This window comes from Danio aesculapii, chromosome 19, assembly GCF_903798145.1.
Source record: "Danio aesculapii chromosome 19, fDanAes4.1, whole genome shotgun sequence".
Taxonomy (NCBI): domain Eukaryota; kingdom Metazoa; phylum Chordata; class Actinopteri; order Cypriniformes; family Danionidae; genus Danio; species Danio aesculapii.
Genome location: NC_079453.1, coordinates 1,950,889 through 1,964,314, shown reverse-complemented (window position 1 = coordinate 1,964,314; position 13,426 = coordinate 1,950,889). Strand labels below are relative to the sequence as shown.

General features: G+C 36.4%; 1 protein-coding gene across 1 annotated transcript in view; it reads right to left on the bottom strand.

Annotated features, from left to right (window-relative positions):
- Positions 1-11,978: 11,978 nt before the first annotated feature.
- The window catches only part of lrrc3b (leucine rich repeat containing 3B), a 12,288-nt gene continuing 10,840 nt past the window's right edge, over positions 11,979-13,426 (bottom strand). The window contains exon 2 of the mRNA XM_056480157.1: positions 11,979-13,048. Within this exon, the coding sequence (XP_056336132.1) occupies positions 12,150-12,935 (786 nt within the window). The 5' untranslated portion in view covers positions 12,936-13,048 and the 3' untranslated portion in view covers positions 11,979-12,149. The remainder of the gene's footprint in view (positions 13,049-13,426) is intronic.

The window sequence follows — 13,426 nt, the reverse complement described above, 5'->3', positions numbered from 1 at the left end:
GATGTACATTAGAGTTTTGTTACATATAATGTTTATAAATAAAGTTGTATTAATTAATAAAATACAGTAGTTTACTGTCAACCCTATTACAGTCTATACATTTCTGTCAACTATGACATACTGTCAATTCTGTTATTAGCATCTCTATTACTGTCAGTGTTGTAACTGTCAACTGTTACTGTCAACTGTTATTGTCAACTTGTTTACTGTCAACTGTGTAAGTTTCTATGTTAGTTACTGTCAATTATGTTATTTTAACTCTAGTACGGTAACTTAACTGTCAACTATGTTATTGTCTGCTTATTATCAACTCTGTTATCTTCATCTCTGTTACTGTCTACTTTGTTCTTGTCAACTCTGTTACTGTTAATCTGTTACCGTCAACTATGATATTGTCAACTCTGTTACTGTTAACTCTGTTATCGTCAACCATGTTATTATCAACTCTATAATCGTCAACTCTGTTATTGTCAGCTTTGATATTGTCAACTCTGTTACTGTCAACTCTATTACCATCTATGTTACTGTCTACTTTTATTATTGTTAACTCTGTTATTGTCAACTCTGTTACCGTCAACTATGCTACTGTCAACTCCATTATTGTCAGCTTTGATATTGTCAACTCTGTTACTGTCAACTCTATTACCATCTATGTTACTGTCTACTTTTATTATTGTCAACTCTGTTTTTGTCAACTCTATAACCATCAACTCGGTTTTGTCAACTCTGTTATTGTCAACTATGATATTGTCAACTCTGTTACTGTCAACTCTATTACCATCTATGTTACTGTCTACTTTTTTTAATGTCAACTCTGTTACCATCGATGTTACTGTCAACTCTGTTACTGTCAACTATGATATTGTCAACTCTGTTACCATCTGTTACTGTACACTTTTATTATTGTCAACTCTGTTACCGCCAACTATGATATTGCCAACTGTTACCATCTGTTACTGTCTACTTTTTTTAATGTCAACTCTGTTACCATCGATGTTACTGTCAACTCTGTTACTGTCAACTATGATATTGTCAACTCTGTTACCATCTGTTACTGTACACTTTTATTATTGTCAACTCTGTTACCGCCAACTATGATATTGCCAACTGTTACCATCTGTTACTGTCTACTTTTTTTAATGTCAACTCTGTTACCATCGATGTTACTGTCAACTCTGTTACTGTCAACTATGATATTGTCAACTCTGTTACCATCTATGTTACTGTCCACTTTTATTATTGTCAACTCTGTCATTGTCAACTATGATAGTCAACTCTGTTACTGTTTTTTTTATTATTATCAACTCTGTTACCATCTATGTTACTGTCTACTTTTATTATTGTCAACTCTGTTACCATTAATGTTACTGTCAACTCTGTTACTGTCAACTCTGTTACTGTCACCTCTGGTGCTGCCAACTCTGTTAATGATTTAAAACAAGCTAAACAACATTTAGCTAACACATTTACGCATTTTGCATTTATAATTTTACATTACATTATTTTTTTTTACATTAATAATGGATTCAGTTCGCTGCATTACACATGTACATCATTGCAGTTCACGTAAGATGAATGGAACATACTTGAAATGTTCTGGAAAAACTGTGTGTTGAATTTATTCGCCAAACACCTTGATGCATCAGAGAGAGTTTGTAATGTGAAGGACACAGTATATGCAGCTTTAACACTGGAATAATAATTGAGCTCAAAGGTTTGCGTATATACGAGCTCTGAATGCAGGACTGTGATGCTGGAGGATTCATCTGTCACTGCGAGGACGATTCGACCTGTCGCTGCTTTAAAGTTTTTCAGCGCTTTTGTTTCTTAAATATGCACCCTTGAGAGTTATTAAAACTGGAGCTCGTCTTAAAATAGACGCTGTTTGATTTAATGCTTCATTTGAAGAGGGAACATCATTCACAGCACTTGAAGATTATCATCGTTATTCTCATAATCTGCAAATATTTACACATTTAAAAAGTGCAATGACATTCAAGGTGATAAATGTGCACCAAAATACTTGAGAATAAAATATAAACATATAGAAACCTGGGTATATTACAATAAACCAAATCTGAGAGAAAGCAAGCACATGCTTATTTCTAAAGAATATGTTTGACAAAAATTAATGATGATTTAATAGAGCCATAAAAGTTTTGTTAATTTTATTTGAGTATTAAAATATCAGTACTTTTTTTAATCTTTCATTTTGATGCTTTATTTTAATTTGAAAGTCTTTGCTTTATTTATTGATTCATGTCTATATAGTTTTTCATTATTTTTTTTATAAGCATAATTTTAATATTTTCAGATTTCATTTGATTTTGTCATTTCTATATTAGTTTTTTGATGTCTCCATAGTTTTTCTTACATGTTTTATTAAAAATACTTTCTACTTTCAGTTTGATTAATATTAATATTTGCCATTTTTATTTACATTTTAGTAAAAGTTTCAGCAATTTTGCTGTTTGTTTTGTCAAGTAAATGTGTAAGTTTTTGTCTTAAATTTGAACAAACATTCAGATGTTTTAAATGTAAACATATTTTATTTTAATTTTTATAAATACTTCTTACAGCTTTATTTATTTTACTGGCTGAAATAAAATCAACTTAATTTACATTTCAGTTATATATCAATTTAACTGGTTGAGCTAGGGAAAAGAATCAACTATTCTGTTCCTAGGTGATTCAATTCAAGAATCAATTCTTCTATTCTTAGATGATTAGAAAATCAAGAGTCGATTACAAAAAGAATCAATTCTTTTATTCTGAGGGTATTAAAAAAATTATGAGTCAACTGCAAAAAGAATCAATTCTTCTATTTTGAGATGATTCAAAAATCGAGAGTCAATTGTAAAAAGAATCAATTCTTCTATTTTGAGATGATTCAAAAATCGAGAGTCAATTGTAAAACGAATCAATTCTTCTATTTTGAGATGATTCAAAAATCGAGAGTCAATTGTAAAAAGAATCAATTCTTCTATTTTTGAGATGATTCAAAAATAGAGAGTCAATTGCAAAAAAAGAATGAATTCTTCTATCCAAGTTGATTCAAAAATCGAGAGTCGATTGCAAAAAAGAATTAATTCTTCTATTCTGAAGTGATTCAAAAATCGAGAGTCGATTGCAAAAAAGGATCAATTGTTTTATTCCGAGCTTATAATAACTGGGTATTTATAAATACTTTAATCCATTTTCATTACCGTTCTAGCTTTATTTATTTTACTGACTAAAATAACATTTGACTTTTTTTAAAACTTAATTTACATTTTAGTTTTATATTAATTCATATCCTTAATCAAAGTACATATCTTTTTAGTTAACAATAATAACCCTGTTATAAGCATTTATTGTTTGATATTTCAACCCACATCATTAAACCCATGTTTTCAATAAATCCAATTATTCCTAAAAAGCTCAGACAGTGCTTGAATCTCAGACATGTGAATCATTTTAGCAGCTCACCATGAGGCTCAACTTGTCACAGCTTAAACCGCCTTAAAAATAGACCCAATTTGTGTTCCCGTTTTAGACGCGGCGCGACGATAACAGGCGTCCACACTTCAGATGAAAAAGGACAACAGATGTCAGTGTCAGAGATTTGCCTGTTTTCAGATCAGTCCTCTCAGCTTTGGCCAGATTTCAGCCCTTGTTTTATTCATGATTCCCTATCGCAATTGCCACTGGATGCAAATCTGACACCGTGCATGCTTTTCTCCAACCTATAAAGGGAAATAAATATTAGACGTGTATTCTGTTGGCTTGCACGCTGGTTAAATTTGAATGAAATGCATAATTAATCAAAGCTTAATAATACTTCAGTGTGAAAAACAGCTTTGTGAATCACCTACATGCTGTCCATTTCTGAAACAGCCCTTAAAATATCACCTATGCTGGCAGCAGGAGTGGAAAATAATAGCTCAAGAATAGCAGAAACACTGTGAATGACTCTTTTATTTCATTTTCTCTACATCATGCGTTTACAATGTGATGTACCATTGGTCCTCCAAAGCTTCACATCTTTAATATATGTCTTTTTTTTCAGCACAACTCAGATTTAATGTATACCAAGCCAAAAATGGTACACACAAATGAATAACTTTAAAAAAAATAATAGTAATTAATGTAACGCAGGAAGAAACACATGCCGCAAACCTCCTCTACTTTGCATTAAAAGCCTTTTCACATGACTTGTGTTTGATTTCTCAACGCATATAAATACAACGTAACCCAAACCCTTTTTCTGATCTCACTAAGTGCAAATTTATGTAACGCGATGATCAGCGTGTATTTAATGCATAATATTTGGAGCTTGATTTTGGGAAAGTGAGATTTTAAACACTGAAACGGATCGGTAAACATCCCGAAACTTGGTTGAGCTAGGGTTCGAGTCATCTCCAAAACGAATCAATTCTTCTATTTCGAGAAAATTCAAAAATCCAGAGTCGATTACAAAAAGATTCAATTATTCTATTATAAGTTAATTCACAAATCAAGAGTTGATTGCAAATAGAATCAATTCTTCTGTTCTGGGTTGATTCAAAAATCAAGAGTCACGTATAAATAGTATCAATTCTTCCATTTTCGAGGTGATTAAAAAATAGAGAGTCGATTAAAAAAACCCAATTCTTCTATTCAGAGGTGATTAGGAATCAATTTTTATATTCCAAGATAAATAAAAAATTGTGAGTTGAATGGAAAAAGAATCAATTCTTCTATTCCGAGGTGATTCAAGAAAAATCGAGTCGTTTGTAAAAAGGATAAATTCTTCCATATCCGAGTAGAATCAAAAATCGAGAGTTGATTGGAATAAGAATCCATTCTTCTATTCAGCAGTGATTCAAAAATCAAGAATCAATTCCAAAAAGAATCAATTCTTCTATTTAGAGGTAATTCAGAAATCGAGTCGATTTCAAAAAGAATCCATTCTTCTATTTAGAGGTGATTAGGAATCAATTCTTATATTCCAAGGTGAATCAAAAATTGCGAGTTGACTAAAAAAAGAATACATTTTTATATTCTGAGGTTATTAAAAAAAAAAAAAAAAAAAAAATCGAGAGTCGACTGCAATAAGAATCAGTTCTTCTTTTCAGAGGTGATTCAAAAATCGAGCGTCGATTGCAAAACGAATCAATTCTTCTATTCGGAGGTGATTCAAAAATTGAGTCGATTGCAAAAAGAATCAATTCTACTATTCCGTGGTGATTCAAAAATCGAGAGTCTATTCCAAAAAAAGAATCAATTCTTCTATTCAGAGGTGATTAAGAATCAATTCTTATATTCTGAGGTAAATAAAAAATTGAGAGTTGATTGGAAAAAGAATAAATTCTTCTATTCCGTGGTGATTCAAAAAAATTAAAAATAAATCGATAGCCGATTACAAAAAGAATCAATTCTTCTATTCTGAGGCGATTCAAAAAATCATGAGTCAATTGCAAATAGAATCAATTAATCTATTCCAAGATGATTCAAAAATCAAGAGTCGAGTCCAAAATGAATCAACTCTTCTATTCCGTGATGAATCAAAAATCAAAAGTCGATTCCACAAAGAATTAATTCTTCATTCCTGCGAGTTGAGCTTTGAGTCGATTCTAGAGTTCAGAATCCCTTCCACATAAGAAAAATCAGCTCAGTCAATTTCCAATTGATTATTAAATCAATCCCTAATTTGACTCTCTCAGAAGTCACTCGCTAATGATGATCAGATTCAGGTGCGTTTTTGGTTCAAATAATCATATCTGCAGTTCACTAATACCACTGCATGATTTCTAACAGCTGGATATGTCTACTGAAACATGCAAATAATACAATAAATATATTGCTGATTCAAGATCATGGTATTTAGAATCGCAGTGAGGAATCAATTGAGTCCACTGATTCAAGAACTAACAATGGGAATTGGGATCCAGTCCTAGTCTCAGCAAGAAACTGAACATTATTGAAATTATATTAGTCTTTATTAGTAAATAATGCTCAGTATCTTGCACACTGATCGATTCGCTTCATGTGCTTCCAATATAATTCAGGTTTAATGGGTTAATGAGCTCATAAATATGCAAGTTCTTCAACCTTTACGTGAATTTATTTTACACTGAATGACAATTAAATTGGTGCATACACCAAAATAGCACATCTCAAGTCTTTGACCCATATAATAGAGTTAATTTCTTTTCCAATGCATCCAAGCAGTAGCATAAGCTATTTTCAATATTCATTCTCCTTTCTTTGCCACCAAGCAACCTTGCAGAATAGTCCTTCAGCGATGCAATCAGCAACACTTTTCATGCGGAGGTCAAAGAGTTGCACAAGAGAGAGATGCACTGAAGAAGTGACACGAATCATGTGAAAAGGCCTTCAGAAAACAGGAAGAACAACATCATCATCATCATTTCATCGGTCTCAAAGACTGCCTGAACATGTGCAGTGAAGACGAGCAAGAAGACCAACACCAAACGTTTCAAAAGCAAAGAAAGTTATCGCTAGCTGGAAGAATGAGAGACTTATAGACGAGTATTTCAGGCACTTAGAAAATCTCTCCCCCGTGTCCTTGGCTACAGCGTGCTTCACTGTGGAGTCTGCATTGAGAAACGGCTTTCTTTCCCAGCACAATACAGCGTGTAGTTAGACAAGGCAAAAGACTAGATAAGTACATTCAAAACACCATTCTTTAAAGGGATTTCAGGTACCTTCCTACGCAAAAAAAAAAACACAAGCTCTTTATCTACACTAAAGTCGGGCTGAGCGTTCCCCTAATGTTCTTCTAAGGTTCTTTTAATGTTTCATGACGAACCGACCACGATCAAACGTCATTATTATTATTATTATAACGGCACCGACCTTGGAGTTTAAAAAGTTTCATTAGAAAAGCACTTCACTGGATACACAACGATGAAGTTACGATAAAGAAACGACGCTCATTCAGCTCACAAAACTACAATGGTGTTTCCAATTGATGGTTATGATGTATTCTGATTGGCAGTTCATTTTCCCAATGATCGATTTTGATTATAGGTCAAAGACAAAAAGAGGTCAAAAATAATACCGGCCAGATTTACTATCCTGTAAATGTGAAGGCACAAATCAAACCGGACATTTTAATAATGTCTAAATGCAGCAAATTAGGTCACAATAAGCACACCTAATGTACACTTGTACAGAAAAACAATATGAGCTTCATACGCCAACCTGAGTTCCCCAAGAAGGACATGTTAATGAATTACCATCTATGTTGATCCTGGAACAACGTTCCAATCAGCCAATCAGAATTAAGGGATATGTTTACCGGTTATGTTAAGTTTAAGCTTACGGTTAGGTTTATGCACTTCTGCATGAGTGTTATTTAGCTATTATTACTCTGATTTTGGGAATAATTTACAGTTATGGTTGGGTTTAGGGATATAGAACAGGTATGGGATTACATTTTCCAACATAAATGATTTTCCAGGAACAACATAGATGTTAATCCAGGATCATCGCATCGTACTTGGCAAAATCATAACGTGCGAGGTTCATATGCTGTGCAATCATCTTTAAATCACACGTGAAAATAATATAAAACCTTTAAGAGAATAACACAGGCACAAAACGGGTTAAGACACATTTTTTGGCCATAAAATAATGCTAATAGCAGTAAACTGAATGCCGCTGTATAAATATGGCAATGAATTTAAATACTCTGCTGCAACAAATGCTCCATTTGGAAGAGAAACGTATTTAATAAAGTCACAAAAATCAACATTAATGATTCTGTATGTAAGCTGTAAGTAAATCTGGCCCTAGAAGTGTAATACTATAGAGGCCGAGAGAGCTTAATGTGCTGCAATTTAACAAAACACGTGCAATTACAAAAAACGCCAGCGAAAGAAGGAAAGATCTTCCTCCATTTTCAACGCAAACAATTTTACGAAAACGTGCTGCATTGCAAAAACATCGGAACACAACGGGAATGTTTCAAGATAACCCAAAAAACGTGATGGACGTCGCTGTGCCGTGACTATTGCTCAGTGTAGTTGTAGGTGATCTTTAAAAGGTGAGTTTTTTTGTTTGTTTATTTTAACATCCTGATTCCCTCGTCGTTTGTATTTTATTAGCCTAAATAAGCATAACCTAAAGAGCTGGGTCTGTCATGAGGGTCCTCCTGAAACCTTTCTGTTGTGCTCTGCGCTATTTAAAAGTATTGTGAGAAAAAGCAGTGTGTTTTCGTAAATTGTTTGCGTTGTGTTAAAAAAAATGTGTATGTAAACATCTTTCCTTAATTTGCTGGCGTTTTTTGTAATTGTATGCGTTTTCCTAAATTGCAGCACGTTAAGCTCTCTCACCTACTCTATAATACAGCTTTATCATGACTTACAGAAGTTGGCCACTAAAACGTCATCCATCGTAACAATATTTTAATTAATTTAATTATTATTCTTCAAACCACTTGATTTTTCCTCATTTGTCGGCAATAAGCTTTCACTGATTTACAATATTTAGCATTGCCACACTAATACATTATATCAAGTACAGAATGCTGTTTGATTTTTACATTAATCTATCTATTATACTGAATCTCAATTAGGGTTGGGTCGATAGACGATGCCATAGTCCATCGGCGATTGACATCACGATGCTGAGGCTGATCCTCCTCCCTGCCTCCCGTCGCAAACCCACACTCGTGAAAAATACCCACTGAGGCCCCATTTACACTAATACGTCTTGGTTTTTAAAATGGCATTTTAGAGCGAAAATGATCCACGTCCACACTGCCGTTTCATCTAGCATTTCTGAACAGCCCTCCGTCCGCTGAAGACGCACATCACATGACCACACACACTGTTATGCGCTCGTCTGAGCTCCAGAGAGCAGTGCACGTTAGACGGTTTATCATACTGCTGGATGGCGTCTCACTATAGATGTTATAACGTGATAGTCTCTATCTAATGACTCTTCTGTCTTTTGAATCTATCAAGTAACGTGTCACATCCTCAGTACACTGCTTAACTCTTTCGCTTTCATGCTTGTACTTAATAATTTTAGTGCAAACCTCAGATACTGTTGGTTGTGCACCATTTTTACCAACCAAGTTTGTCAACGCCATTATAACGACACAGATCACTCTGCCTATTCATGCAGAGTACCGCGGAAAGTGATTGACAGGTGGTAATTTGTGTGTAGCTTATATTTATTTATTTATGATTTGGTTATGGGTAAAACTAAGACCATGCGGGTCAGGTAGTTGAAACGGTAGGCTACAAATAATTATTTAGTTATGAGCTAATTAATTATTCATTATGACAACGATGCCATCGTCCATCGTGATGTTTCACATTAGACGTGTACGGTGACAAATTGGTCGACATCACCCAACCCTTATCTCAATGGAACATTTCATCCACATTTTGACTTTTTTTCCCCCCGCAAATGCTATTTGGAACATTATTGTAGACGCATCAGTTGTGTTTATGCAAATGGCAGTACAAAATAGGACGTCTCATCTTTGACCCATATATATGCAACATAATTCCAACTTTCAGACTAATAATGGTAATAATGGAAAATCACAGTATCATTGGATCAAATGAATGCAATGATATATGAATGCCATCAGAAACGTACTATATCACAGCATCAGCACAATCCGTTCTCATAAGAGCCCTGATTTCCAGCTCCCAACCTTCTGTTTTCCATTTCCTCTGGTCTCCTGTCGTCTTTCTATCCTCCAGCTCTTCCCCGGGGCTTTGCTTTGCTGGACTCAGCAGTCATTCGTATGAATGATGCCAGTTATAGAGTGACAGCTGTAATTTTCCACTCGCTACCGGCCCAAATTACTGTACACACACAATAATGAGCATCAGGGGAACTCAAGTCCCTATATGCGCCAAAGGTTGAGCCAGATTTTGGTTTCAGGGACTGAACCGTACGTTTAAAAACACATGCTGGCTGTCTTGTAGATTACATGATGACTAACACGGAGCCTCTTTTTACGGACGGTGAGTTACGACATCGACGAAGAGCCTCACAAGAAACGTTACCGACAATAGACTCGGATGGAGGTATCGACTACGTTCCTCAACTACTGTTCCGAGAATCACGTGACAAGCACCACACCAGCACTGCTGTGCTCTACGATTCACCATTTAATGTGCACGAAGTTTAACGCAACAAGGAAACCAAAACCTAAAAATGCACAGGATCACAATAACAGCTTTAGTACGTCGGAAGAAATGTCTCACATCTTCACTAATAAAGGGTGCGCTACGCCTTTAGAAGGTCATAAAATGATTCGCAATTGTAGCTAATGTCTTATCGTTAGTCTTACAAAACTTGGTAGCATCAAAACATCGTAGGGTTTTTACAAATCGACGTTTGCACCTGAGATTTGATTTCTCAAAATACCTGTACTGGTCATTAGCTTTGCTAAATGATTGACGGTCTGCTCCGACTGACTAGTTAAAATAGAAAATTTCTCGTGTCAATGTGCCTGAAGACAAGTTCTCGCTCTAAACCGGGGATTAGACCATGTTTAAAAGGACAACTTTGCGATTGTTTTAATGCCACCTGGACGTCGCATTTCTCTCTTTCTCTCTTGTAAAGACACAGGGTTGGAAGTATATCACAAATTCGTCTAAATACAGAAACAGGAAAGCACATCGGAAAAAGAAGACAGGTGTAGTTCGCTAGACGACATTTATGATGGCGTCTGAATTAGCAACATCCTTGGTTAAAGCCCATTCGCAATAGGAACTATATTGATAATCACAATTACGTCCACACCGATGCACAGTTCTGGATTCTCATTGGCTGGCAATCTGCTGATGAAACAGTCGTTGTAGAATTGGGGTGTTTATTAAAACTTTACAGTTAGCTATAGTTAAAGGTAACTTTTTAGGTATGCGTGCATCCATATTACAGCTGGCCGATTATTCAAAGGTGGTTTTCATGCACATTTTGTCAGTAAAGCCGGTTGTTGTAAACTTCTAGTATGTACTTTCAGATGGAGCAGCATTGTTGTTCGCTGACAACAAATCAGTTTTAAAATTGAATCAGATTGAATTGGTCGAAAATTGTTGTTTGCGACAGTCGTTTGCGTAGCTTCTCAGTGAACTACGGCGCTGTGTAATAAATGCTACATGTGAAATTACCATTTACATTTACATTTAGTCATTTAGCAGATGCTTTTATTCAAAGCGACTCACAAATGAGACACATATAATAACGTTTTTACTCCAAACTCACTTCGTAACTTTAGTCGAGCGCTTGAAATAAATCTTTATGCGAGATGATTCCATAGTCTTGTGTTTATCAGTCATGCTGAATCAATGAAAATCTTTTGTTTATTCTTATTTGTTCATTATTTGGGTGATTGGGGTTTACTCGAGAGCGCCCTCTGGCCTTTGAAGAAGAATTAGAGCTAATTACACAACCGTGTTTCCCTGACAAGATGTGCATGACAGTAGTAGCCTTGCTCAATCACGTTAATCACATCGCCCAGCCCTAATCATCACCCACGGATATTGGTTTATTCCACAATTGCTCGTTTTTATTTGGCGTCCCCAGATTTAATCTCTTTAAAAGAGATTCTGATTGGCTGTCAATGTTTACATCATCATCATCAGCTTCCAGAGGTGATTCCAAAGATGGATGGACCCTTTTCACAAGACTGTTATGACTCGTCTAACGTTCATCAGCATCTTAAATGCTTGAAAGTTTTTAATATTTAGACTTTTTTTTTTAATTGTATGAACAATTATATGTATTTATGTATGCATTATATCATCTTTGCATCAAATAACAAAAAACGAATTACTGCTTGTGTGAGGTGTTTGAAATGCAGTGTCTATGTGGGCAGGACAGTAAATTTAATATTATTCTCCCTTCTGGCTGCCGTCTCACATATCTTTTTTGTTTTTCTGAAAGTCATAATAACGCCATCATGGAGTTTTTCTTTTCTTATTTCAGCAAATAGGATTGTAAAAAAACTATATGTTGTACTCTCCCATTCACTGCGCTCTACATTTACCAACTATGACGACTTCCGGAAACCCTGAAATGTGAAAAGGGTCCATTCTCTGTGCTGCAATGTAGACTTGAATTCAATTGATCATCATAACTATCCTTCTTAATCTGAGCAGGCCTTAAATCTCAAGGATCTTTGCACACAAAAGTCACACCACCGTACTGATGTCCTCCGGTTCGTCCGGTTTCTTGGGTTTGCTGGGAAGCGATTTCAGATACTCAAGATGTCGTCTGGCATCTTCCTGGTTCTGCCGTACATAGTACACAACATAAGAGATAACCATTGCGAACCAGCCAAACATGGTCACCAACATGGCGTAGTCGGTGGTCCGTTTGGCCAGGTTGCACAAATCGGCGTCCACAGCCATGAACGGCTGGCCCTCCTGGTCTCTCAGCTCTGAGCTCCGGCACAGCACACGTGTGGCGGCTTCGTGATTGTGCGCCATACCTCCCAACGCCTGCTGCATCGCGCAGTCACAATGCCAAGGATTATTGTCCACCACCACACGCGCCTTCAATCGCGCAAATGCATCCTTGTGCACGCTAGTGATCCTATTGTGTGACAAGTCCAATACCTCCAGAGAGCCCTCCAAACCAATGAACGCCCCCTCGCCTAGTGTTTCCACAGCATTATGGGATAGATTGAGTCTCCGTAGCATCCTCAAGCCATGAAATATGCGGTCGGGCACCAATGATATGTGGTTTCTGTCCAGCTGGAGTAGTTGGGTGTCCGGTGGGACGTCAGGGGGGATCTCCTTCAAGCGGGACAGGCTACAGGTGACGTTGAGACCATGCGGGGGGCTTTCGGATCGCTGGCAGGTGCAGCCTTTGGGACAGGTGCTGGCGGACGGAAAGCACAGGACCATGAGCACCAGGCTCTGGAGCAGCAGACACATGGGGATGGAGCGCGAAAGCCACAGGTCCAGTGGCGTCATGCTGACAGCCGGCCAACATACTCGACGCCGAGGCCGTTCACGGGAGCCCCATTGCGGGACTACGGCGTCAGCAAGAGCTGTGGGTCTCGGAATCTCTCATCGTCTGTGTGAGCCTGCGGAGGGAGAGGACACAGTCAACTAGAGATGCACAATATATATAGCATCTGTAATGGTCTAAACTGCAGTAGGGATGGGCGATATGGATTTAAAATTATATCATGGTATTTATTGTGATAACGATATTATTGACGATAATGCTTAAGTAACTCAGAAGGAAAGGGTCCTGTATCTTTAAAAAATGTACTATTTTTTACAGACAGACCAGCTAATCGATGCAACTTTAAAATGTTCGAGTGAACTACAGATGAACAATATATCATTTCAGCATCTATATCGCAATGCGCACATCTGTAATGGTCATAATTGCAGTAGGGATGGATGAATCACTTAAAATGATATCATGGAATTTATTGCAATAACGATATTATTGA